This window comes from Homalodisca vitripennis, chromosome 1, assembly GCF_021130785.1.
Source record: "Homalodisca vitripennis isolate AUS2020 chromosome 1, UT_GWSS_2.1, whole genome shotgun sequence".
Lineage (NCBI taxonomy): Eukaryota > Metazoa > Arthropoda > Insecta > Hemiptera > Cicadellidae > Homalodisca > Homalodisca vitripennis.
In genome coordinates this window covers 47,158,364-47,186,267 of record NC_060207.1, presented here as the reverse complement: position 1 = coordinate 47,186,267, position 27,904 = coordinate 47,158,364, and the positions used below count along the sequence as shown (strand labels likewise).

General features: G+C 33.7%; 2 protein-coding genes across 10 annotated transcripts in view; one reads left to right on the top strand and one right to left on the bottom strand.

Annotated features, from left to right (window-relative positions):
• LOC124360715 (inactive dipeptidyl peptidase 10-like) overlaps nucleotides 1-27,904 on the bottom strand; it is a 247,872-nt gene that overhangs the window by 27,168 nt on the left and 192,800 nt on the right. For all 4 annotated transcript variants that reach the window (XM_046814555.1, XM_046814572.1, XM_046814563.1 and 1 more), the window contains 3 exons: nucleotides 8,173-8,247; nucleotides 6,129-6,181; nucleotides 4,582-4,793 (listed from right to left, as the gene is read on the bottom strand). In XM_046814555.1, coding sequence (XP_046670511.1) covers nucleotides 4,582-4,793; nucleotides 6,129-6,181; nucleotides 8,173-8,247 — 340 coding nt within the window. The remainder of the gene's footprint in view (nucleotides 1-4,581; nucleotides 4,794-6,128; nucleotides 6,182-8,172; nucleotides 8,248-27,904) is intronic.
• Nucleotides 9,134-27,904, top strand: part of LOC124360733 (rh5-interacting protein-like) — a 35,733-nt gene continuing 16,962 nt past the window's right edge. Inside the window, exons 1-4 of one of the 6 annotated variants that reach the window (XM_046814611.1) lie at nucleotides 9,134-9,239; nucleotides 9,737-9,806; nucleotides 11,203-12,329; nucleotides 12,453-13,085. In XM_046814611.1, coding sequence (XP_046670567.1) covers nucleotides 11,306-12,329; nucleotides 12,453-12,892 — 1,464 coding nt within the window. In that variant the 5' untranslated portion in view covers nucleotides 9,134-9,239; nucleotides 9,737-9,806; nucleotides 11,203-11,305 and the 3' untranslated portion in view covers nucleotides 12,893-13,085. Of the gene's footprint in view, nucleotides 9,240-9,736; nucleotides 9,807-11,202; nucleotides 13,086-24,770; nucleotides 24,862-27,904 lie in introns of those variants that run through there. The other 5 variants (XM_046814629.1, XM_046814593.1, XM_046814601.1 and 2 more) reach the window with 5 other exon arrangements.

Below are 27,904 nucleotides of genomic sequence, written 5' to 3'. Positions count from 1 at the left end.
ACGTTACACATTATTTTGGACAAAGCTTGTGGTAATGATTTTCAGTAAACAATGATATATAAAAATACTCGGCTCAAATGGCTGTCTTTATCGCTTGTATACTCAATCAATGTGTGTCGGCGAATCATCAGTCCATGATTAATTTAAAGCTGGCGAAATGGCAATCATAGTCATTCAGTCTCTGCCGGAGAGAGTTTTTCCATCCTTCCTGAGAGTTTTACCAAACTTACTTTGCAACTTGAGAAATCGCGACCACATGCGCTTTCGAATGCAGCTTAAGCATTCAGTTTTTAAACATTTCTACATCTTCTTTGTAAACTTTTGCTTATTGACAGAATCGTAGGCCTGAGAGTCACCGCCTCCGAGATTGTTTTGGTGGCTAACACTATATTCACACCCCAACCAAAAACCCGTTACCTTCATTATTCCACTGCTACCTTGGAAATTAGATTTAAAGTCGGTTACGTGGACATTGTTATTACTTTGGTGATATACGTAACTGTTTATATATTTGATATATGTGTGAATGTGTTATTACTTACACTGCAGATGTTTTGCTTTTTAAGTGTCAGATTTTATGTATAATATCTCCAGAAAATTAATTTACACAAGTAATGGCCTGAATGCTGAAGCCTGAAATTTCATCAATAGTTCGATATAGAACTTGACAGAAGTGACTTGCAACTTTGATTGTCCACGAGTAATTTAATATCAAGTGAGAAATTTCATAATGCCACTTAGAACGATACTTTGTGTAGTATGGATACGATGGATACACAGATCAGAAAACCCTTTGAAGGCCTATAACACTAGTCAGTAACTTCGGATAGTATAAAATTGAAAATGCCTGGGCCACTTAGGGATCGCGAAAGATGCTCGTGGATAGAAGATGATTGGAGCATTAGCCAATGAAGCAAAATGCCAACGATGACAACTCTTGCATGTCGTGTGACTCCTGAGCGATTCTAAGCATGAGTTGAGGATAGCCTCAGGCGAATTGGAAGGTAGAGCCTCTTTTATAAATACAATCTTCAAGATTTCGTCACAGAAATGAATGTCGAATGAACACCTTTAAAAGCTTGATCTCTAAAAGTAGGTAAACTAGTGTTAAGGAGTATCATTAAAGCGGCAAACGGTAGATTTGCTGATAAACAGACTGGCTGTTGTGAAGCATTCGGACAATGCTGTACCATGAGTCAAGTCCGTCCAATGACTGAGTGGATTAATGCTTGATTCTGCAGATCTTTGCCGAGCAAGTATTCAAAGAAGGAAGATTATAAAGGAAGGGCACATAGGGTGATAGGGAATTAAACGTTTGTTATTTAGTAGATAGTGCAATGAACATATTTCCTACAAATCATATGGCTATTACTGGAAAATATAAATACTTAAGCTTGTTGTAATAAATATGAAACAAAGTAATACACGAGTATAAGTAATAAGTAAGTAGTAGTAGTAAGTAATATGTTCATCATGTTTTGTCTGTTGCTTACAGTACATTTGACGCATATACGAGCTACGTATTTGCTAGTACAAGGCAGAAGTACGCCACACGACGTGTTGAATGCAAATTTTTTAATCTGTAGCTCACTTCATTCTCGAGATGTCCTATGGACAGATATACCGAAAGACAATCATACACAAAAGAAGTATATAACAAATTATGAAAATTAATCATGGAATTAATTCTTGTAGAAATGAACTTTCATGCAAAATTTAAGTGTACATATGAAATCTTTCTCGACGTATCTTGTGACGTAATACATTCAGGGTTTTGGTCATTAAATTGGGTTTCATATCAGTGTTTAAAAAATAACAGTCTACACAACAAGTCACTATAGCATGCATGATGTTGTATGTGCAGAGATGGCAAGGCTATATGTGAGTCATATGCCTATCATACTATGGGTATACTGAATTTGTTTACAAATTTATTTATTCTGGCATTTTCTCGTTGCCACCATGGTTACCCATAAGATCAATTGAAATATATTCGCTAACATTCAGCCAAATCCTATAGAGTGACATGTACCATCGTTGAAATCACTATTTTTCAAATAGAAATGAAGCTTAATGATCAATTTCAATTTCAAATCTATAGGTCTGTTCATTTTCGAGATATCGTTCGGACGACAGACTGACAGAAATTCCTACAACCCCACGAGTGATAGAATTCGCCAAAAAGCTTAGCCAATAAATTAATACGGCTTTAATTTTGCAGTTTATTGTATAAGTAAAAGTTATAACTATCTTAATGTGTAATTTATCCATCTATCTGTAAGTGTAATATTAAAAAAATATTATATGGATATTTTTGTTTTAAAGTTTAAATAAAACAATTGCAGTGCCATGCAGGGAATCAAAGACACACAAGGAGGGCAAGAGGCAAGAGGCAAGAGGCAAGAGGGAGGAGAGGTGAGATGAGATGTCAAGAGGGTTGAAGAGATCTTCTCTGCTCTCGAGGTGTTCATTAACCCTTGGACAAACAACTGGGACCATCAGACAAAGCTTGGTCTCTTTTCACTATTAGTTAAACAATTCACTGGCAAAACATATCAACAACTTTTCCCCTGTCTTTAAGACATTAGAAAAAGATTAACGAACTCAAGTAAATTCAAAAATTATATATGTTGTGAGCCACGCATTTTAATACCCTATTTTAATTCATGATGTTAAGAAATTCAGATGGGATGGATCATTGGATTATTTTGTTATGAAAGCGTCTATTGTCGGAATAATATAAAATTACTCCTCAACATGAAAATAGGTTTTTTATAAATTTGAATAAAACAAACCAATAAAATTTTCGGTTATAATGAATTGATTTATTTAAAACTATAAAATAAGAAATATATCCAATAAATTAAGATCGTCTACGACGTATGGTAATAATTTCAAATTTACGTTAAGATTTATAAACAGATAAACCTTATTAATTTTATTAGAATTTATAAATATCTAATTTAAATACGTTTCATACGACCCCAAAAACGTAGCAAGTAAAAGAAGTTTAAATTTAAAATGTTCAAAACTATTATTAGAATTATAATATATGAATTTAAAATTATACAATACTCGTATTTACGACTTATCATTACGGTTTTATTTCTGTAAGAACGAACTCAAAATGTTAAATAATATAAACATATATAAAAATCCGTGACGAGGTAACATTTCATACTTTTGAACTGTCAAGATTTGTAGATAATAAAATATTAATACTGATTTTATAATAGTTTTTGAGCCAAATATTAGTTTGATCAAAAGTAACATTGTTGCTGCAGTATATACTGAACTTATTATGAAAATCAATCATAAAGATCTAAATTTAAACAATCTAATTTTAAAAATGTTGTCCTGTTTTTGTAGAAACTAGTACTGTACTAATATTTTGGGCTTTTGAAAACAAAATGACTATGGAGTTGACATTTGCTAACGTTCAGCAATATAATAACACTTGAACATGTACTGTTATTTTACTTTTTATTAATTGACTATTAAAAAAGTATTAAAGGTTTGTGCGTCAACAGTCAAAGATGGACAATGCTAACCTTAAAATAACAAGTTATATGCATACCCTGTTGTTTTGTAACCAAGAAGACATCAATGTATGATGTAAAGTGCTCAGTAATGGGAGGCCAATGCAAACATTCGGACTAGCTTTTCTTCAATAGAAAAATACAAATAAAATAACGAAGTTCAAATTGGAAGGAATTGAAAAAAGTAACTATCATAATTGAAAAGATTACTTCGTCTGAGTTTGGTAATTTAGGATAGTGTGTTTCGCTTTCGATACCAACAATTTATAGAAATTAATTTCCGTATGTAATAATAAATATATTATTATTTCGACTTTTAAATCTTGTGGTGTCAGTGTCAATAAATAATAAAAGCGAGGATTATCCATCTGGAGTGGTCATTGTTTAAAATGCACGAACACAGTACAATTCAACGAATAAATAAATATGCCCATCACACGAGAATATTAAACGTAATAGAACATCACGGCCGGCAGAAGACAGGACAACTCAAAGTTGAAACTATAGTAGTGTATAAGTACAGTTTTAACTGTTTGGGGAAGGTACGTAGTTATTGTTATTAGTTTATAGAAGACCACCCATCATGTGGTTTGAAATCCATAGAAAACTGTAGTCCCTCTTTCTCTTTCTTCTTATTTTGGACCATCCTACATACTATATGTGTTGATATAAAGCCACACTTTACTTATACATTGCACACAATAAATTCATCCTTAATGTTCAAATTGATCTTACCGTAAGTAGTTGGTATCTTAATGGTATCAAAATAATTATTATTAATTAATTTTAAGGAATAAAATCTATTTCTTGAAGAGAAAAATAAAAACATCTATGGTATTACTACATTTTGAAAGTGAAGAATTAGAAAAACAATTCCCATGAAAATACAATTATTTTTTTTATGTTAGTTTCTAATAGACTTTTGATAATGTACAGAAAAGTTCAGTATACTATATCATAGACCATGTTGCCATAAACTTAGTGTAGTTGACAGAGATTAAAATAGTAGTGAGAGCTTACACTCATAGTCTATTGTACTTACCCTCATAGAGCCAGTCAGGTACCCCATTACTGATAACACCCGGGACAGCGGTCTTGGACACCCTGTAGACCTGCCGACCACGGGGGCTAGGCCGGTAGTAGATGTCGTAGTTGTAGACCATGACGAGGGCGTGCCCCTTGGGTGTCCAGGCGGCGTGCAGCAAGTAGGGGTGACCATCCTCGTCAGGGGTCGGGGTCAGAGGAAACATATCCCTACAACCATGATACACTACCGGTCACTTCTGTCTTCTGATCGTTTTTGATAGCATGTTAACAGTATTGCAAACGTCCAGGTCAACAATTTAAGTTCAAATAATTTCCTCACATTCTACGAATGAGAATGGATATAAAGGTAAATGAAATAACAGGTTTGTAAGTGAGAATTAACTGAGGATAAACTCTCAACAGTGGCGGTCCCAGGATTTCGTTACGGGAAAGATAATCACTGGGGGTCCCGGGATCATGGCCTGGAAAAAAGTAAAAGTTTACAGCGTGTTTGAGTTAAGTTTTAATTTAAAAATATACTTAAGCTGATGTTAGTAATGTTATGTTATAAATAATTTACATCGTAGCGGATCGCATTCACTGTATAGTTACTTTATCTAGGTAAAATAAGATCCATCCACGCTAAGAATTTTATGAAGGGTTTTTCATTGATTAACTTTAGTATGCCGATTTAAGGTGGTGTGATTTTTATGAATGAAAGTCTAATAATTGTGAGATGAATTGTAATCAATATTGTTTTACTTTGAAAAATCCATTATTCGCGGCACTTCCTGACAATATTCAGGGCCCATAGAGAATATTTTGTGGAGGAGGGGATCCATTCCTCCCACCTCCCTTGTCTCTGAAAGGGAACAATACTGGTCCTGCAGTGAACCACAAATTCACGAGGAGAACCATCAATCTTGCCTTTGCAAATTATATCTAATTTCGGAGTCTCTATCTTTTTTAAATTACCCTCACAATTTGGAGACCGCTTATCGAATTGCACTGATACAAACAGATTGAGAAATGTTATTCTAATAAGTTTCAAGAAATTGTTCTAGCTTTAGGAACAGTAGATTTTCATGAAACAAATGTGTATTCTTGAACTATGGTAATAATTGGTTTGCTCGTAGTGAGACAAAACATTCAATTTTCAATTAAATCTTTTTATTGGAATAATACAATTGTACAACAAAAATACAATACTTATCTAAAATAACCTCTATTTTGACTATGAAAATTGGCTTTATTGGCCAAAATTTAACTACCTTAAAATGTTATTCTATTATTGTATTTATGTATGGAAGCTGTAAAATATAATTTTAATTTAACATGAATACTTTTAGAGAATACTAGAAAAAGTTCAAATTAAAAAACTCTTTTTGGTTTTCAAAGACATACAAAAATCATTTGAACGGTGCGTTGTGTTACCGTTTGAAAATTGTAAGAAATAATATTTTTGAAGTTTTTAAAATTAAGTTTTAATATATTTTATTGCACTCTACAACATTAAAAAAAATTGTGTGCTATAAAATATTTTAGTTGTTTCACAACACTTACATGGCGGCGATGTCATAGATTGAGTATTGGGCGAGAAATGAATACCGGAACAGCTGTAACAAGACGTAATTGATTTAAATTATAGTGAGATTAAGGTACCTTATTACAGTGCAACGTTTAATAAGGTGATTAAAGCTTTTATTGTCACAAGATCTCGGTTGCATCCATTGACTTACTTAACAACCAGATTATTACCCTATTACATTCAGTATTATGCAAGTCTTAGAAGAGTGAATGGTATGGAGACCCGGTGAATGGACAGTAATGACAGTGGAAAACAGTAACAATTATTTCGAGAGCTGATGTGGGTACCCTCTGGTGGAAAGACATCGCTTCAAGCGAAACTGAGTTAAGTTTACGCTGTCTCTTCGATAACTCTCTTCTTGTGAAATTATGAAGTTTTCGTTTCCTAAAGCAGTAACGTACAACAAAAACTGTGCAAATCTATTTATAGTGTCTAAACTGTAAATAACCTTGTGTATTGACGATGTTTACAATGTTTATATTTCTAGAAACAAATGATATACCTGCAGAATATGTTTTAAAACTAAAAAAGAAGACAGAAACTTATTCTGGTGTTCAGCCCATAGTCTTCTTGCCGCCATCACCGTTCTCGTTAGCTAATTATACAGTAAGGGGGAGCCAAAGAACATTGTTGCTGGTTACTAGGTTCAAGATTTTTCATCTACATGTTCTATCTCTGCAATTTTATTTCTTCAATAAGTACTGTTAATTTGAAGCATAGAAACTACTGTATCAATATTATCCTCTCTCCTGAATAGTCAATATCAAAATATATGCAGGTTGAATTAGTTAAGTTACTATTTATTTTAAAATTCCCCTTTCTGTACATTTGGAAGGGAAGTGGATTTCGTGTGAGGATGTTATCTTTACCATGGATTAGGATTATTTATTACAGATTAGGAGTAGTTTTGGATGTTAACTCACATAGTGTTAGTTCTCACCGGTTTCATGAGTATTTCATATCGCGTCAATACATCGCTTCGGCTACGCTTGACTGAGGAATCTTCAATCAGGTGAACTGAACTCTAAAACTGTCACCACTTTGCATTGGCATTGGAACTATTATTGGTGCACCCGTAATTACTTAAATAGCATTGTCGATATCTCATGAAAACTCTCCTCTCAGAATTGAAAAATGGATTCAATGAATTAAAGATTTCACTTTATACGGTCGTCAATTTGTTAAATATAAAAAATAAAATAATGTTCAGTAATGTTGATCATAATGTTTTTAATGTTAATAATAATATTTTACGTTTAGAGCTTATTTCATGTATTATCATGATCAGTAGGGGAAATGTATTAAGTAATATTATTAACCACACGATAATGTTGTTATAACTTGGAAAACAGTAATGCAACTGTATACATTTCATTGTATTCATTGTAGGTTTTGTCGCCCAATATCAGACCAGAACAGTGGTTATATAGAAAGCATATTTTTTAAGATAACTAAGTCTTAATTTTGTTAACTACTTTATGCAATATGAAACAGAAAATGGAATTATTTTGAATTACTAGTTGGAAATATAACAAATAATGTAATTTTTAAGGAATCTAGTAAAATTAAAACTATTTATGTTTATAGTTACAATAAATAAATCTTAAGAAAAATAAAATAAACAAGTGTCCTTTTTTGAATTAATAAATCAAAGTAAATTTAATTACTTTATTCTAAAACTTCTAGTTCATTTTTGATCTGCGATAAAGAAATGTGTACACCTCTTCCTATTCCAATATTAAACTTTACATATCTAAGATTTCAATCAGGTTTCAATGTATAAGGTCTTCTTGTAATTTTCCGTCTCTGACAACTTGGCATCTGAGAAACAATAATCTAATAACAAAAATCATTATCTTTATACCAGTACAGTACATATACAAGAGAAAACTTGTATTTTATATCACTGTATGACAGGTCAAAAGATATGATTATAAATTGTTATTGAGGATGGAGGTCTAGTTCTTATATGTTAAAATAAGGAACAAAGTTGTTATAAAAGAATCTTGTTTGGCCTACCTTTTGAGCATTGTGCACGAGCAGAAGAAACCTGTGGTCTGGAGACATGCTGAATTTAACAGGATTTAACCGCCTCTGGAACAACGGAAAGTTGTAAGCAAAATTAAACAACCAAAAATGACCGATTTTGTGTCTAAAGAATGGTTTATTATGATAACTGATATCTAAGTATTGAACTCCTTTTATATATTTATCAAACGAAGAGAGCTTCTGGAGTAGAGGGATGGTACACTAATATACATTATTATTATTATACTAAGTACCATAATATCATTACTCTACGCTTCTAAATTAGCTAGCTTAAGAGAGCTGATGACGTAATTATGATAGTTGTTGAATATGTCTTAGGAGATCATGATCTCTACTGTGTTTGGTTGGAAGTGAGAGAGGATGTAGGTTATGAGTTATCATTATCTAACATGAATCTTGAGAAGGGATCGATTGAACTTCCCTGCATTTCATTTGCATAAGGGAATCGGCAGTGTTTAGCTTTCCCATCTCGTAGTGACGATGTAAGGCTACTGTTCTTAACACTTTGAACAAAGGGGTGTTCTTCGCTAGCTTATTAATATTTTAATATGCCTGTTGGGCTTCAAACATACTGAACATAATAATTAGAAAACATAACAACTTTATTAAATCTTGAATTAAGCTGTACGAGTACGTCTAAAAATCTCCGTAGAATAAACTTAAATAACACAGATTGATTTTTAGGATAGTGTTTAGCATTATTAAAGTACAGTCTATTTAACAAACGCCTGCTATACAAAAATTAGTTTCACAATTACTCCCTGAACTCAACCAGGTTTGGATTGCCGTGACATACGATCTACAGTAGATTGTCCCTAGCGCACTATGACTTACTATTCTCTACAATAAATGCTTGCCACACTTGTATCCTGTTGTGCCAAAACAGTGACTATCTCGTAAACATATGTTACTAACAAACAATATTATGTTTTGTAAACAAAAACATTTAACCATCCACACAACTCACAACACACACGTACACGCTTCCAGCTTCTGCCGAATGAGTATTTGCCTAACCTAAACGGATGTAAAGTAAGGTAATGGTTGTTTTATATAATACTTTATAAGATATAATATTGATAATATATGATTGAATTCATATAAAAGTTCGACTGACGACTTCACATATTCAATTTCTCGTAGAGATTAAAAATCTATAACGAATGATCACACTGTCTTGGCACACGAAAGTTAACTTCCTGTGTTGTTTAAATTATTTATCTAGAAGAAAAGCAAACGTGTCATTCAGAGTACATTTAAAAATATTATGTGAATAAGCTTGGTTAAAAATAGTGTAACTATGAACTCATATGTTATTTACAACATTTAGACATTTCCTTGAAGTACAGGAATTTCAAAACTGGTTAAAATGGCAAATGAGTTCAAATTTTGATGACTGGACAAGATTGGACAAGTTTGACATTATAAACTATACTTCTGTTGAGTGTTGCATTAACTTTTACGTTACAAACCAACGAAAATTACCTAGTGCTTATGTTGTATAATGTGTTATATGATTGTCATTATATTTTAGGCAAGCTGAGTAACATCGTAGATCAGCCCGGCAGAAGCTTCCACACACCTCAGACACCATACTGCATGTGGTAAGATATTTATTGTATAGTATTTTAAGCGTTTATTTTTAGTTGTATTGTCTACCAACCAACGAACCAATGTAACGTGTATCATCGTAAAAGAAAATAGTGTTTGGGTCAAAGAGATTTGAAGAAAATGATTTTATACATTTTAGTTAATTTTCTACAGTGGATAAAAATTAATCGCATGTGTGAATGAACATTTTATTTACAAAAAAATATCATCGATATCGATAATTAATGCGCTCTGTGCCATCGGGCCTCGCGTGGGTATATTTCGAAATGATTCACGTTTACCTACCAAACGATTGTGAAGTCCATGCCACCAACCCGGAATCCGTATAATTTTAAGTTAAAAATTCCACAATAATTAGTACTTAATTTGCTCCAAATTATTAGAATTTGTCCCTTTCAAGTACAGAAGTTTATAACGCATTACATTAAGCGTGCTCGACAAAGCTCTATCACTCGCTAGTCTCACAATGTGGATTTTTGAATTACAACATACACAATCGATTATACATAGTTTGTAACAAGGCATTGGAATGTAAACCTTACAGGAACAGGAATTAAAGAGCATTTTATTCTGCAAAGCCAGAGATGTGCTATCAATAGCACCACGTATGGAATTCCGAGTTGAACCAATTTTTACCAAATTATTAAAGTTTGTACCTTTAGGGTTAAGGAATAAAGGAGCAGACGTTTCTACAAAGTAAACGACGCGCTATCAACATGCTAGTCCGGAACATGTGGATTTTTGAGTTGTAACTTGTTGCATTTCTTATTAGGTGTACTAATATTTTAGGTCGGTTATATATAATTTAGTGTTTTTTTTAGTGTATGTCAATTATAATGTAATTCATTTGGTCATCTATGAAGAAAATATAAAATTTCAGGAAGCATTGTGGAGGGATTATTGTGCTGTTCCAAATATTCTGCAATTGATTGAGCTCAATTCAATTTTGAATAATTGGACAGTGGACCATCTGTTTACTGGATGTGTAATGTATTTGAAGTACAAGACATCTTTAACACGGAAGAGCTAAAGATAAATGGATCCAAGAATATAAAGTTCGTAGGAATTCAAAAAGTTGAGAAGTGAAGATTCAACTCTTACAGTAAACTTCCTTGAAGTAAAGGGTGACACTGAAAATAGAGAGCTACCATTCTTATCTACGGAAACAATAACTTTGTAACATATTAGTAAATAGCAATCCTTAAAACTCTCAGAAGACACAATTTTATGCACTACAAAACATAATTAATGTAATTTGAATGTTCATCAAGGAATATTGGTTGTATAATTGTTCAGTCTTGTTGGAAATTAAATTATACTTGGAGATTGATTTCTACAGCAAACACAAAAAAATATATCATGAAACTAAGACTGGTATGTGTTTTGTAGGTGGCTGGAGACCTGAGTTCCAAATCTCGAGAGAAAATAGCTCATTTACCTTTATTATCAGACAAAATGACAGATATTAGCTGAGGAGCTGCAATACACACAAATGGAAAACAATATTTACGACTATGATGAGATCACTCCGCTGAGACAGCCACAAAGAAATGTATTGCGCTATAGCTCTCAGCCACAAGAGGACAGCTCTTACTTAGTAGAGCTACGTGAGGATCTGCCTGAGCTATCGCCACCTCCCCACCACTCGACACTGCGATCAAGGAATACTACCATCGTCAACACTTCCTACCAGCCCGAGAGCCCGGAGGAGGAGCAAGAACCACTAGAGGCATACATCAAGAAGAACTTGACTATTTTTAGAAAAAGTTTGACACCTGACGATCTGCCGTATACCTCAAGAAGAATACCTTCAGAGAAAGGCGATGAAGGAAGTCTGCTAGTTATAGCAGGAAATATCGAGTCGGCATTTAGTTTCAATCAATTGAGAAGTGAAAACAAAGCCATCGAAACAGAAATGGCCAAATCAGACAACCTTGAGTATAACGAAGGAAATGATAACCAAAATGAGGATAACGCTGGAGCTCCGGCTCTTTTGGACAACGATGATATCCATAGTAGAGATGGGATACATTTTCAAATCAATGACACTATTGTGATGCAAGTATCAGATCATGTAGCTTTAAATCAGAATTCCCCATTTGCAGCTGAGCAGAATAAAACCAACACACATCCTGTTTCTCCAGTACAAGTTATTGTTATGGTAGACACGCATGAGGACGAGAACGATGAAAATGAGTTGAAAAGTACAAAGAGAGTACATAAGGAGCTAGAAGAAGATGGTTTGGGAAGGAAAGAGACAACGCGGTCACGTAAAGACTACGATAAGTCTGATCCTAACAGAATGATTATAGATCGAAGTACAGGGGTGCAAAATGTAAGGGAGAAGGACAAAGATCCAGATAAATTTGGTAAAGTAATGGATGGAAAAAGTGGAAAAGGAAAAGATGGTAAGTCTGATCCTGACAGAATGCTATTAGATCGAAGTAAAGGAATGCAAAACACGAGGAAGAAGGACTACGATCCTGACAAATTTAGAAAAGTAATGGATGGAAAAGGTGAAAACAGAAAAGATGGTAAATCTGATCCTAACAGAATGGTTTTCGATGAAACGAAAGAAATGTCAAGCACCAAAGAAAAGAACAAAGATCCACAAAAGCTTAGTAAAGTTGATGGAAAAGATCTAAGGGGTAAAGATGGATATGGAACTGGAATTTCAGATCAAACTCCCGAATCAAAACGGAAGAAAGGAAGAAAAAATAAGGATGAATTAGAAGATTTTGATGAAGAATATTATAATAAACCAAAAGATTTCTCTGGAAAAACAAAACCAGGAAAGTCAGCAGCAGACGGCAGACGCCCGGCTGACAATGAACCCACCCAAGATCACAAAAGAACGAATGCGAATACCGAGATTCCAAAAAACATTACCGTAAAACCTCCAAAAACTGCAACACAAATGTATGCAAGGAAAAGATATCACATACAAATTCCTCAACATGGGCAACCTGAGACCTGGTTTAACGTTTGTTTCAATCTGGACCATGAGAACAATGTAGATATGAATTACGAGGGACCAGTTAAAATAACAAACTATTATTCATCAAATAAATATGCTTAAATTAGAAAATAAATAAACTTACTGTACACATAAGTTTAATATCGGTTTTGTGTATTACACTGATAGTTAACTGCGCAAAGTAATTATATACTGATTCATGATTCAGATATTTAATTTGCAGTATTGGATTTATACTTATTATTTCTATCTATATTACGATTGTTTTCTGGAATAAAAAGTGAATAAAATAACATTATCTGGTTTAAAATTAGGGAAATAAAATTAAATCAAACTTCGAGAACTCATAACAAAACAAAACACTACGACGCTTAAGCAATTGCCCAAAACAAGAGAGCACATTAGGTATATTACGTGTTTGGTCCGGATAAAACATAACTGAATTTTGCTGTTAATTGACCTACCAATCTTATCTAAGTAGTAAACATGGATTAATTTATTTGTTTTAGTACAATTCAAAAAAAGGCTTCAAACGTCTGAAAACACTTTAGGAATATTTAGAATCTCTAGAGCTTCTGTTCCTATTGTCAGGATCTGTTCCTATTTGTTATAAACCAGATGAGTATGTACATTTGAACAACTAAACACCATTTACATTATTAAAAAACTAAAAACTTTTAAAATCATGCCTAAAAAGTATCGCTTAAACTGTATGGATGATTGTATTTTTATATATTTGGTATTTAATGTAGTTTAAATCGTGACAAGGCGAAGAATAAACGTGACTTGCTATAAACGTGAGAGAGTTGGCATTAAGCTTTCTCTATTGAATAGTAAGACACAGTCTGCAGTTGGGACTTCTGACTCGGTCAATTAAATCAGAAGTATAGTAGTATGTCCGGTTAGCACGTTATCTCGAGAACTGTTTGACGTATAGCGGAGTGGTTCAACACTAACGTTGATAATTAAGAGTGCGCTCTACCTCTCTTGCTGATTGTCATGTAAGTTTCGAATCTGCCTTATTGTAGGCTCATTTTTGACCTATTACAAATATATTTACATAATTTAATTAACTATAAGTTTATCTACAGTTGTGCATGTACAGTTCAGAAAGTTTAATTTCGATTCAAGTTAGCTACAGATCAGGTGTAAAGTTTTCAAATTAAGGCTGTTTGTAACAGGTAGGGTAGATTCAGGAGCGAATTCAATAGTTATTTATGGTTTTTGACCTGATAAATTGAATAAAACAGTACCCATAAGTTAAGTAGTTTTACTTTGAGCAAAAAAATGTCACATGCAAAAGAAGTGAGTGAAAAAAACACATTTTTCATCTTTGGGCAACAATAATTTTGGCATTTCACAGAGAAACATCAACATTTAAAATAAAACTATAGACTATAGTTTCTCTGAAGTTTCTCTGACTGGAGTTCTCTCTGCAAGACTAACAACTACAATTCTATCTTACAGAAATGCAATTAAGAAAACAGCGAATAATGCGAAAAGAAGTATAATAGTGTTCTAAGTAATTGCGGTTTAAAAATAGCCATTCCGGCAAGAATTTATCCTACCATTACAGCTACATCCATATGTAAGAGATTTGACTTATATTTAGCCTATCAAAAAGTAAATTATGAATAATCAATGTATTTTCTGCGTATTGCTTATCCATTTTAACAAATGAGGTTCTTCACATTTGTGTTTTTATGAGTTGCTTCTCTGTTTTATGACAATGTTTAGTTTGGACATTGGATTCCAAGAGAGGGGGTATCCCTTTCACAAAATAATAACATTAATTGTTATAAAACAATTGGATTCATTCATGCGTTGATTGAAATGTTATAAGTGTGAAACTACAAACGGTCTGGTAAAAAGTTGTAAAATAAAGGTACAATTAGGATGTTGTGATAGGTCTGCGCACTATTCAACGCCTCTGTCTGGTAGAGCACGACGAGGCTACCGGGGTATCGGTAGGCAGTCTCTCCCACTCCTGCCCGCTTCGTGTTTCCCCTCTAGCTGCCGGCTAGCGGTTATGTCGCGTCGTCTTTCGTTATGTGTAGACGCACCGACCCGTGTTTTAAAGTCACGATTCCAAACGTATTTAATTAACTGTATCAGGTCCCACAACAGTATTGCAGACTCTTAAAAATTAGATGTGTTTATATACAGTTGGTTATGAATTTCACATGGATATTTTATGTCTGCTGTACCGCCATAGCTTTTAATTAATATGCTTGAAGATATCCACAGATAGTTCTTAAGACTGGTGAGGAAGCATGGTAGAGGCTGCGTTTTAGGGAGGTGCCACTTGCTGGACTTTCAGGTAAAAATCCATTCAAACGAACGTTATCTTGAAACCTCAAGAAACATCCGAAAATGTGTAAAAATAAAAATTGTTTTAAATTTCCAAATACTAAAAAAATGAACATGTCAGTTTTAGTCTTTATTGATAAATATCTAAATAATATTTTTGATAAAACGTAGCTGCCATCAAGACACGTTTGACTCGTTATAAACTTACCTAAGCTATTTGCAAATACTGTTTAATTGCCAAATTTATTTTGAATCTACTGAAAATTACGGCAGTTGCTTCGCAATTGTTTTCTCAATATTGGGGAATAATACTATTAGTTTTGTATGACCGCTATCAGATAATTTGACGACATGTTGAAAATCACTTAAGAACAAACATTATTGTGATTAGGCGTAAAATTCTAAAACCTCTTTTCATGTTTTGTTCCACGATAATAACTGGTATATACCCATTCTTTTTTCTAACTTAAGGTGGCCACCGTTGAGATCGCAGAAAGTATTACAGCAAACTTTACATTGGGAACATTACGCTTATTACAAATACGTAGTTTGCATTTTGAAATTAATTCGGTTACCAATTTCCAATATGGCGGTCAACTTTAAAAACTCAATTTTTTTGACGGACTTAGATTTAACAAGCCATTCTAAGAATTTTTATTCTTGGTGTTATTTTAGATATACTTAACCGTTTACGTGCTATGAGACCTAAAGTTTCAGAAACTCTTTAACAGTTATTAAATTGGCATGTCTTCCCATTTGCAAACAAAATAATTTAACTCATAGTGCAATATATTATTCTATGGAATGTTAGAAACCTGTTGCAATTTCACAAATACCATATTTTATATAAAAAAACAAACAAAACATTACTGTTAAAAGCGATTATTTATGATGACTTAATTATAAGTTACAGCAGATTTACAAAGTGGCCTTCATCTTGATAGGGTTTTTAACAGGAATTTATATTCTCAGACCTACGTATTATATATTTTATTATTCGACGCAACAAGAAAATCTCAACTATTGCATTATAAATAATTCATTCGAACCAGAATACGCATACCCGCGCAAAAACGGAAATCAGCGCATTATAGATCGATTCTGTTTATTTATTGCTTCATCAATCAATAGTTGTACCAAGCCTGAAGAACCTTGTTGGTGAGGATAATTTTAACGTGTGAAAATAAAAAATGTTATTAACGCTAATTAAAATAATATTAATTATATCATTGTTCGATTATAACTACATTGCGGATGGCTTATGGCAGGCATTGTGAACACAATCTTGTGAGTAGTTGGTTAAATACCGATATAATCATGACATTAAATAAACGTAATTAATATTCAAAATTCTATTAAAGTTCCATTAAATTATTGAATATTTCTCAGGCATGGAATTGTCTGTACTCGTGTATTATACCAACCATATTTATTTTGTATATATGTTTTTTGGTTAAAATATCATAAACGAACCTACCTATAATTATTTAGTACTGTATTAAGTATGGAAACGGGAAACTACATTAAGGGAAAGATTATGCATCATACTATGGCACAATGTTTTGTTTAGATTGGAAATATGGTCCCTTTTTAGAAGATGTTTGTCTTTTGAAATCTTATTTTAAAATGTTGTTAGGTAAAATTAGTTAATACCTTATTAAAGTGCATTTTCAATATTGCATCATCAAAAATAATTTCAGAAAGGAAACAAAGAAGTAATCTTATATTAAACCTTTGATACCCAAATGGCGGTTCTATGTTTACCTGTACGTTGTTATAGGAGTAAATGCCTAGTACTATCGTATGTGAGTAGCATTATACGTAGCAGAGTGAGGGTTAAATTATCATATCGTAGAGTAAGGTAAAGGAATGAAGTCTTACGACTAAAACATAACAGTTTAATGATACAATGACGATTCTCTTAGCATTATTTATCAGGAAAACCTAATTTCATCAATTAAAAATAGTGTTTATGACTTCTATACTGTTATTAACGTTCCACAACGTTAAACAAACGGAATCTTTACAAAATATGAAGTTAAAACAATCGTATTACTCTGTAAGACAAAATGAAGAAAAAGGTCTCGTTTCCTGGGAAACACTAATACGTTGTAAGGACTTTCCATGAGTTCCAAATTTTCGTACTTATTATATCTTTTTATTATCCTTTAACACACATTAAAACGATATGGAAGACTGTTGCAAAAGCGAAGAGGATTGTGATCTTGAAGATTGGGACTTTTGTGACGATGAGGACTTAAACGAGGATGTAAAGAGGGGTAAGATGCCAAGTTATAAAGATAAGTTCCGTACACCGGTAACCATGACTACTCGGTCAAATCTTGACATTGTCGCTAGCAATGAAAACGATTGGGAATTCGACATAGAACAAAAAGAGTCTAAAGAAAATGGTGATATATCGAGTGAACAGAAAATCTCGAGTACTCCTCCAAATCTAGACATTGTCACCAGTGTTGAAAATGATTGGCAACTAGAAGAAGAACACAAAGAGTTGAAAGAAAATGGTGGTATATCCAGTAAACAGAAAATCTTCAATACTTCGCCAAATCCAGACATTGTCACCAGTGTTGAAAATAATTGGAAACTAGACAAAGAACACAAAGAGTCTAAAGAAAATGATATTATATCCAGTGAACATGAAATTTTGGATACTCCGTCAAATCTAGACATTGTCAGCAGTGATGAAAATGATTGGAAACTCGACATACAAAATAACAAATCTAAAGAAAATGATTATGTATCCAGTGAAAAGGAAATGTTGGATACTCTGAAAAATCTAGAAATTGTCACCAGCGAAGAAAATGATTGTGGCATAAAACTGAACGAGACTAGGGAAAATGATGATGCGCCCAGTGTACTGGAAACCATAGAAGTGCGGTCAAATGTAGACATTATCGCCTGTGATGGAAATAATTGTGGACAGGATATAGAAAAGAAAGAGCTTGACGAAGATGACGACGATTGGTTACAAGACCTCGAGAGCGATATCATAAACGATTTTGACGATATTTCTGAAATTGATTTATATGAAATTTTCTCTAATTTACTCAACACTGTATGTACTGCAGTAAGTGATATTAAGTCATGGTTAAATGATAAATGCACTACCATATGAATAAAAAGAAACTGTTTTACTCAATATGTAACTCTCGTGTAAAAATAAATATTTTTTGTATTTTTTAAGATAAACAAATTTTACTTATTATTTCTGATTGGGTTTCGTTATGTGTCCCCAATCTTCTCAGTCTCAGTGTAACCTTATTGTCCCAGGTAATGTTTTCCAGAACCATATTGCCTGGAGAGTAAATATTATAAAACGTATTTCAATTTCATCCACCCAGCTTGTATATGACTTGAAATATGACCTCATCGTCCCTTGTTATAACCGAGAATGATGACTTACTTTGGCATTGTAGCTAACAAAAATATCAAACCGGGATAGGTGAAAACCGTCAAAGAACTGATTAATTTTAAGAAAGAGGAAGAACGTAGCATGTTTCAAACGGAGCATTGCTGGGTTTTTAATAGGGGTTGCTTCATACACTTAAAATACAAGTAAACTTTAGAATGTTTGGCCCAGGCTTAATTTAAAAACCGTACAAATACCGTTCTTTTACGAAGGCATGTGTTCCCCAGAAGCAGTAATAACCACGAACACTGCAACCCTGAGTTAATGAAAGAAATCTACCTGGGACTGGGGCAGGTAATCATGTTTACACCATCCCTAAAAAGCAAACCAGTAACTTTCCTCTGGAAACGGACTCGACACACAACGGACCTACATTTTATTTTATTCGAAATAAAAGAAGAAACAATGAAATTGTTCAAACAATTTATTGAAACACTTAGTTATACTTCTATAAACACAGGTAAAATAACAATTCCAATTTCTTGAATACATTGAGAAAGGTAGTATAACTCTTAAAATAGTACATGTAGAACAAAATGAAATTACTTATATCTATATAATAATCGTGGGTTTGGGGCATTAGAAGAAATAAAAAAAGTTGAAAAATGTGAAAGAAATATATTGATTATTTAATTAAAAATCATAAATAAAACACCAATATTAGTGAAGGAGCGAGCTACTGACGATGTGGGAGAGCTACTTGTAGTCGGACTATGATGGATCGATTCCTCAAATGGAGGTATCCAATAGGGAGCGATGCGTGATATCCTTTTGATACTGTGTAGAGCACTTGAATGATCGAAGGGTCAATTGGTATCCTGGTCAGTGATAATTTCTAATTTAATTCCTTTTCGAAAAAGGGGTGGATCAAATAGGTAGTGGACTAAATTATATAAAAAAATTAAATACCAACTAAGTTTTAATGTTTTTTAAATGTGCAAAATGAAGGAAAATTTAGTTCTAGGATATAAATTAATTTAACTAATACGGATCGAAAGGTTATGTGTGTTGTTGATCTTCTGTAATTAAAATGTTCAATAATTTGTGTCGACTGGGTCATTGTAAATCAGTCAGTTCTATTAATTACAAAAGGAATGAAGTATAATTATAATATATTACGAATAATTTGGTAATGGCACAAACAATAATGATTAAAAATTGAATGTAGGATTTTAACAAATCATAAGTTAAAAATGCAACAAAATGATTCGAAAATAAAAAAAAATATATATAGTTTTATACTGAAAGACCATATTTTGAACGGGAGGGAGGGAGAGAGGGATCGAGGGAGGGAGGGAGGGATGTAGAGAGAGAGGGAGGGAGAGAGAGAGAGGAGAGAGAGAGAGGGAGAGAGAGAGGGAGAGAGAGAGAGAGAGAGAGAGAGAGAGGGAGAGAGAGAGAGAGAGAGAGAGAGAGAGAGAGAGAGAGAGAGAGAGAGAGAGAGAGAGAGAGAGAGAGAGAGAGAGAGAGAGAGAGAGAGAGAGAGAGAGAGAGAGAGAGAGAGAGAGAGAGAGAGAGAGAGAGAGAGAGAGAGAGAGAGAGAGAGAGAGAGAGAGAGGAGAGAGAGAGAGAGAGAGAGAGAGAGAGAGAGAGAGAGAGAGAGAGAGAGAGAGAGAGAGAGAGAGAGAGAGAGAGAGAGAGAGAGAGAGAGAGAGGAGAGAGAGAGAGAGAGAGAGAGAGAGGAGAGAGAGAGGAGAGAGAGAGAGAGAGAGAGAGAGAGGAGAGAGAGAGAGAGAGAGAGAGAGAGAGAGAGAGAGAGAGAGAGAGAGAGAGAGAGAGAGAGAGAGAGAGAGAGAGAGAGAGAGAGAGAGAGAGAGAGAGAGAGAGAGAGAGAGAGAGAGAGAGAGAGAGAGAGAGAGAGAGAGAGAGAGAGAGAGAGAGAATACTTTTATCAATGTCTTTAACAATTCTGTAAAGTTTTAAAACTATCCGACGAATAATAGCGAAAATAACGCGATTTTTACTTAATTTCTCTAATATCGTTCTTAATCACATCATAGAGGGGGGGGGATCACAGCGGAAAATTTTTAAAATTCAATACAAAAGTTTATCATTCTAAATCTGTGTAGTAAGCTGCTGAATTGTATGTCGTTTACTAAATCGATCTCCGGTGACTTCGTTATAACATGATGGAGCCCTATAAAGTGTCTTACATCAGTTTCATATTATATGTGTCTAGAATTAAGAGGATTTCAGGTTAAGCTAAATGACTTCTACATTTTTACGCATTTGCCTATGGAGGAGCTTTCTGGTACAAATCAATTACATTTCCGCCATGATAGCTGAGTTTGTTTTGATTGCCCGGCCATGAAATACTTCTAACATCCACTTCGGTCAAAAAACTTCTACTTCTTACCCTAGTAAATTCTTACAATCTAAGATAATTACAATGCCATAGCTGAGTTTGCCTTCTTCCTATGAAGAAAATATAGGCGTAGCCTACTTCTCAAACCTTCTTTGGCCAAAAACGTCTATTTTCGATTGGTGTGATAATATACCGGTGTCAGATATTACCAGTGCCGTAGTTGAATTTGCCTTGTTGATCCGATGTAGGAAATATATATATATATATATATATATATATATATATATATATATATATATATATATATATATATATAGGTTTCAAAAACTAACTTTGAAAAAAAGGGTCTAGTTCCGGCCTTATAACCTATTTTTAGTGCTGTAAAGGTTTAGTTTGGCTGGCTTGATTAAGAAATTATACATCTACATAGAATACTTCGGCCAAAAACATATATTTCAAGTACTTTTAAACTAATTCGTGTATTAAGGAAAGATGGATAATCCTTACTAAGTTTATGAAACACTTCAAAATAATCTTTTATAATAGTCTGGGAAAGAAAGGTTCGTTTAAGTGTGTTATGGTCCATTCGTCTGTGTTTTCCGTAAGCCACTGTTAAAATGCCACATCAAAAAGCCTAGGAGCCAAACAGTTTGGAGTATCCATGCTAAAAAACATTTACAGCTCAGTTCTTTAAGACTGGTTTAATAATTGCTGTTTAGCTATAGTATAGTAAACCATGCTTGTTTGTTTTGTTCATTCAGTATTTATAATGCATACCGTGGTTTAAATTTATCATTAACTCACTCTGCAGTAAAAGTTAGATAGCAACTTTATCTTTGGTAATTCCATTACACTACTGATCACGCTATATATAATTAATATATTTTAAGATTTAAATGTACAAATATGTTTCAGCCTTTTTGGCGAACTTCTGCTAAAGTTTTAAGTACTGTTTATTATCTGTTAAATTTGAATTATGTTTCATGAACAGAATGATTATTTTTCTAAGATCAAAAATATTCGGAGAAATGTTTCGAATTTTCATCTTCGTAGAACCCTTTTGGATTTCTACGACTATTTTACAATAGAAATGAAATTAGCAGAATTGGTTCAGCCTTTCTAGAGATTAGCGCATAGCAACACATTTAGCGCTAAACTTTTACTTGTAAAATAATCTGAAATATATACAAAATTCATTTAATTGAAATAAAAAAGTTATGCTTTAAAAAAGTGTAATTTAAAAATAATGTACACAAGTAAACTATCGTTACTTTAGGTAGATTTTTATTCAATATAAACGTTATTGTAGGATAAGAAAGATAACTGTATTTGTAAAATTTCATTCAAATGTAAGGGTGAAATAGTTAAATATTACTACAACATTGCAAATTAAAATCTTAAGCTGTATCAGTTCTCTAAGGACTAGACATTTTTAAATGGCTGATATTTAAATACTGCTGAATATGTATTTAAAGTTTGGCAGTAATTTAAGTTTTAAAATAAAATTTCATGTCGCTGCAATTTGAAACGTTTTAAGATTATAAAATGTTTCCAAGAAACTGACAGACAGACGGAAATATAGTACCAAAAACATATTAAGAAACAGTTTTTTCTTAATAAATACTTCGCATTAAAAAATATACCAAAATGCAGTATTTAGTTGCACATAATAATTGGAAAGCTGTACGCAGGGAAGGTAGCATGTAACACCTTGCATGTTACAACCTGTTCACCTCAGTATACGGGTGACAAGTGGCGTAACAACTCTCGTAGCCTCCTAACAGACAGGTTACCTGTGTTCGTGTTTACAGGAAAATCTTTCCATTGACCTAGAGTACTTTCTTGCAATAAGAGTTTTCAACCTTTATATGAAGTTTAAGATGTTTATATTAAAAGTTAGTGGAAACTATTTTTTATCTCAATTTAGATTTAGTCTGCAGGTACAAACATAATAAGGAAGAGTGTCGGTACAGGACAAGATCAGTGGTACTAATAAAAAGTGTAACAGACACAGACAGGATTTTAAACTGTGCCATTACTAAATCATATTTATAGTGTGATGCATTAGGCTACGAGGTCTACGAGGAAAATTAGTGTTCTAAACAATTGTGTATTAAAATATGTTGTTGCCTGCATGAACGTCTTGATGAAGAATAGTACGGCATAAACTTTGCGATATTTAAAGCTTTTGATATCGGAACCATATATGAATAATATAACTTTTCAAGATGGGGCAAGTATAAAACATGGATCTGCTGATGAATGAAAGCAATATATCTTAAAAGCAAGGTCCTGTGGGCTGAGACAGCGATCCATCAACAGAATGTTCCCCTGTATTTGCATGGTATTGGCATCAACATGTTGGGCATCTTGATGTTCAGTTGTGCTCCAGTCGCATATTTGTAAACTGAGTGTATCTATAGATAATACATCTGTCTTCGTTGACTCGGCGAATTCCAAACCTACTCTCATTTGTAGTTCAGACATTCAGATCATGTTCCATGTTAGTTCTAGTGAGCACATAGCACAAAAGATAAAGTAACATCAGTGTTTTGGTCTGCTATCTCCACATCTTAGGTTTATGATGTTTATAATAGTTCTTAGCTTTTATGAGTTTGTTCGTTTGGAAGATAACATAGTAATTTCAGAAGCTTTAAACTATAGATTTTGTTGCTCTATTTATTGACAGCTTATTTTGATACACTCTGTGAATCATATGAATATATTATAAATCAGACAAAACTTTCTTATTCGGGATTGTGTTTATTTTTCTTTGTAACACAAGCCATTTTTTCTTACATATTTATACGAATGTCAAAATAACTTTCATTAGTCCTGAAACACTACTGGGTTTTAAAATACACTTACTGAGTCTTTTAAGTTTTGAATACAGAATTGCCCTATTGCAATTGCTCCCAAGGCAGAAATTTATCTAAAATTATTACCAAAACCACCTCCCGTTCAATAGTTTATATATCTCTACACCTTACGCATATTGATAGGACAATAACTGTCCTAAAAAGCTGAAACAAGTTAACCTTGGTACAAAAATTGATCTTACAAATATCTCGGCCACCTCCATTTATCAGCTGGATTCATAATTTCATTGCAATATGGTGGCCCTTTAAACTTAGATAGAAAATAAGTGTTCTGGAATGCTTATATAATTTCCTAAACGTTTTTAATATTATAGAACGTCTTGTGAGATATAATATACATTTTGTTCCATAAGAAACAAATTATTAATATCTGAATAGTATCAAAATGAACCTACTACTGAAAGTCGTAATGATTATTTTTAGGATTTTAGATAGATTCAATTTTTTTTGAAGTGAATCTGCGTATTTTCAGTACAGAAGCGACTTGTATTGTGACAGTACATATATTGTACAAGGCACGACCCGACGGTAGCACAGAAGATCGCATTAGAGCTATAACACAACTATAACCGCCTGCCGTCAAAAGTTGGTATTAGAGTTATTAACAAACTCCCTGAATGTAACAAAAAAAATCCGTACAACCAAAAGTTGATTAAAGATATTTATTCCTTTAATCAGAGACAACCCTTTTAATGTACATACAATTTTCTGTTGGCGAGTTTAAGACTTACTGATTTGTTGAAATAATTTTGGTTACTTAACTTGTATTAAATATTGTTCAATAATCTGTATTTGTTGGTTATATTACTCTATTAGGTCAAAAGAATTTAATTATAAATTATTCTTGTACCAAATTCTGTACTCAACATTAGTTTTTAAATAATATATTATTTGTGATTTTTGTATTTGAGTAACTTATGAAATAATAATTAATACATTATGTTAAAAGAGTGTGTTAAACTTAAAATTTACTGCAGAAGTTATTATGAAACATTGTTTCTACAAATACATAAGTTGTGAGTTATTTATAGTGACTGCTGTCGTCTCTATTTACAGAAATCTTCAGGAATATATTTGTCCATGGTGAAGCACACGTCAAGACATCAAGCACACTATAAAAGCAATAAGTTAGTTAAACTCCCGATAAGTGAGTAAAACTGACTTCATTTCTTGTTAAATTAGATATAGGATCAGCGTGAAGACAGTTACAAATAGTGGGTTTCTATATATTCAGTGGTGAACGGCGTGTACAATAAAAATCATAAAACTAGAGTATTTTAATCTGTAACCACTACGGACCATTTAGAACATTCTCATTATGTTTAAGAAAACAATTGGAACTCAAAAGAAGGACAATAAAGTGAGATACAATCGAAAACCAGAAGACAAAGATATACACTTGAATGTCGTGGGAGTGCCGCAGAATAACGTAAGAGTTAACAAAACACCTCTCGTGGACCGTGATGAGGATTATCACTTGTATAAGATCAGCATTGATACAACGAAAAAAGACATGATGAGAGGGAAGAAACGGCATGTTGGGCCATCACAGCAACCCAAACCTCCTAGTAAATTGCAGCAAATCGAAAGTCCACAGTCATCACTTAAATCATATTTTAAAAGCAATGATGGTATCCACCCCAATGTAAACCAAAGTAAGGTAATTTCACCTTCAAAGTCACGAGACCATGGTGAAGATAACAACTCTGATGTATGTTTTACCCATCCTGAAGAGGAAACTCGAAATGTTCGCATAGTTGGGCAACCATTACAAAAGTCTGGACCTGTATCACTGGACAGTGAATCAAATGATCGTTCCTTAAAGCCAAAACAAGTCGGGTTCGCTGATGTTGATACCGTTTATGGAAGCGCATCTTCGGTGGAAAGTAGCAGTGATTTTCCTTATCGAAACAGCTCCCCTGAAGTATATCAGATGCAGAACAAAAGTACTGAAGATCCATTTTTAACAGATCCTATGAAAGTAAACGTTTTTCCAGAATGGACTCCTGCAATAGGTGGTGATGACAATATTTCAAAGCATACAATCCCTGAGGCGGCAGCCGTTAAATATAATACTCAGCCACATAGTAATACTGTACCCTACCCATCCGGAACCGTAAAAGGTTCTACTTCAAACATATATAAGAGTTCAGAGTCTTTTAAATCTAGCAATGCACAACCTGTCATGCCTTTAATTAAAACACTTCCATCGAATGAATCGGAACAAACTTTAGGCGCTAGTGCTCTTATTAGTAACATCTCTCGTACCGAGAACAGCAAACCTCAAAATAAAAAAAATGTCCCGGAACCACCTAATACAGGCCTTTGGAGAGGTAAACCTCTTTTCGAGGGAAGTATCGGTTCATTCAGTTTAAACGTAATTGCTTCAAAAGACCATAACATATCGCCTTCGAAACATTCAACACTACAGTCCGTAAAATCAAATAATCATCCTGTTTCCGGTCAAGACGCACAGCAGAGAGGAAATTCTACTGACATTTATGCAGAGTCTACTAACTCTTCCGTAGATGTATCACCGAGAGGTGCTGAATATCCAGATTCAATGGAACGAATCACAACACCAAAATCTTCCAAACCACTGTCGGTCACACCAACAACACAAGCATTTTCTGAGCAAGGTTCACCATTAAGTACACGCCCCAGCGAAGTATTAGTCCCACCTTTAACTACAGTCAACATTCCACAAGATTATTCTACATCAGAGAATCCTGAAAATCTAGTTTCAATGGGGAGATACACATCACCAGTACCTTCGACAGTGCAGGCCGCATCGTTACCACCTGAACTATTTAATTGTCAAGACCTGGTCAATAGAAAAAGTCCAGTTGAGATACTCTCAACTCCCACACGAACAGGAACAACAAGATTTCTCGATTCTTCAACATCACCAAGGGATTCTGAAAGAACAGTTCCAGGGAAGCAGTACTCAGCACCTTCAAATGCACAATCAGCATCTCGTCCATTTTCTACTCAAGAATTGCCTAGAAGAAGTAATGATAGAACAACAAAAGCTCTCGATCCACTCACTAATTTAAATGTTAGTTCACAAAAAGATTTAAAAGACCACCCAGTCCCAGAACAAAATATTCCACAAAAAACATCAAACGCAAAAGACGGCGTATCAAATGGTCAATATAGTTATAAGATGCCACTTAAAAATCAAAAAGAAGGAGTCAACTCACATGTGGGTATATCAACAGCCACATCCATGACAGATGAAGACTCAAGAAACACTCCTAATCAAGTTACCAGTCAATACAATTCATTAAATATTTCGAATAGTCCAAAAGAAACATTTTCAACAAAACGTGATCATTTGAGATTGGAAGAAACTCCCAACTACATTCTGACACTAAACCCTACAGAAGAACCCCAAACGCGTTCTAATACCACTGGTGTCACAGTTAGACAATCACATTTATCAGATGTGCCCAACAAAAAAAGCCTTTTGCGTGCAAAAACTACAGATAGAGAAATCATGACGGAAAAAGTAGCTGATGTAAGTAAAGCAAGTATTCCAAAGACAAGATCAAAATTAAGCCGACGACCATCTGTCATACAGAAGAAGTCCAGTAAAGATTCTGGTAAGTCCAAGACATCAAGTAATAAAACGAAACCAAGTATAAAACAAATCTCGGTTGTATCATCTATACCGAAACCTATGAGATTGAAACAAAACCAAAAGATTAAACAAGGAAAGCGTGATGATCAGACAGTCGTTTCACAAACGAAACCACTTAACAGTGAACAAATAGACTACCCAGTATGGTCTGGTCTAATAGATTCAAATCAATCTCATTTTTCAAACCAAGAAACGAAATCAAATCGTTCTGATTTTTCGAAAAAGGAAGCACCCAATATTGCCTCTTCGTACCAAAAAAGTAGGCCTGAGAACGAGGACAAGGAAAGTGTTCATAGGTTCCAGGCCAATAAATATCTACCGACTGGCTTAAGCAATGATCCGTCTATTGAAATTTCAAGTAAAACATACGGGGAAGAAACCAGTGGGAAAGGAGTAGAAATTTTCACAAATATCCAGACGCCTAAGTATGGAACATATGATGATGATAAATTAGAAGAGTTTCTCGATAAACTCGGAAATAGGAGCAGACAACAAATGGGAAGTATACATTTCACCAACGCATCCCCAGTATTCAACCAAAGTACTC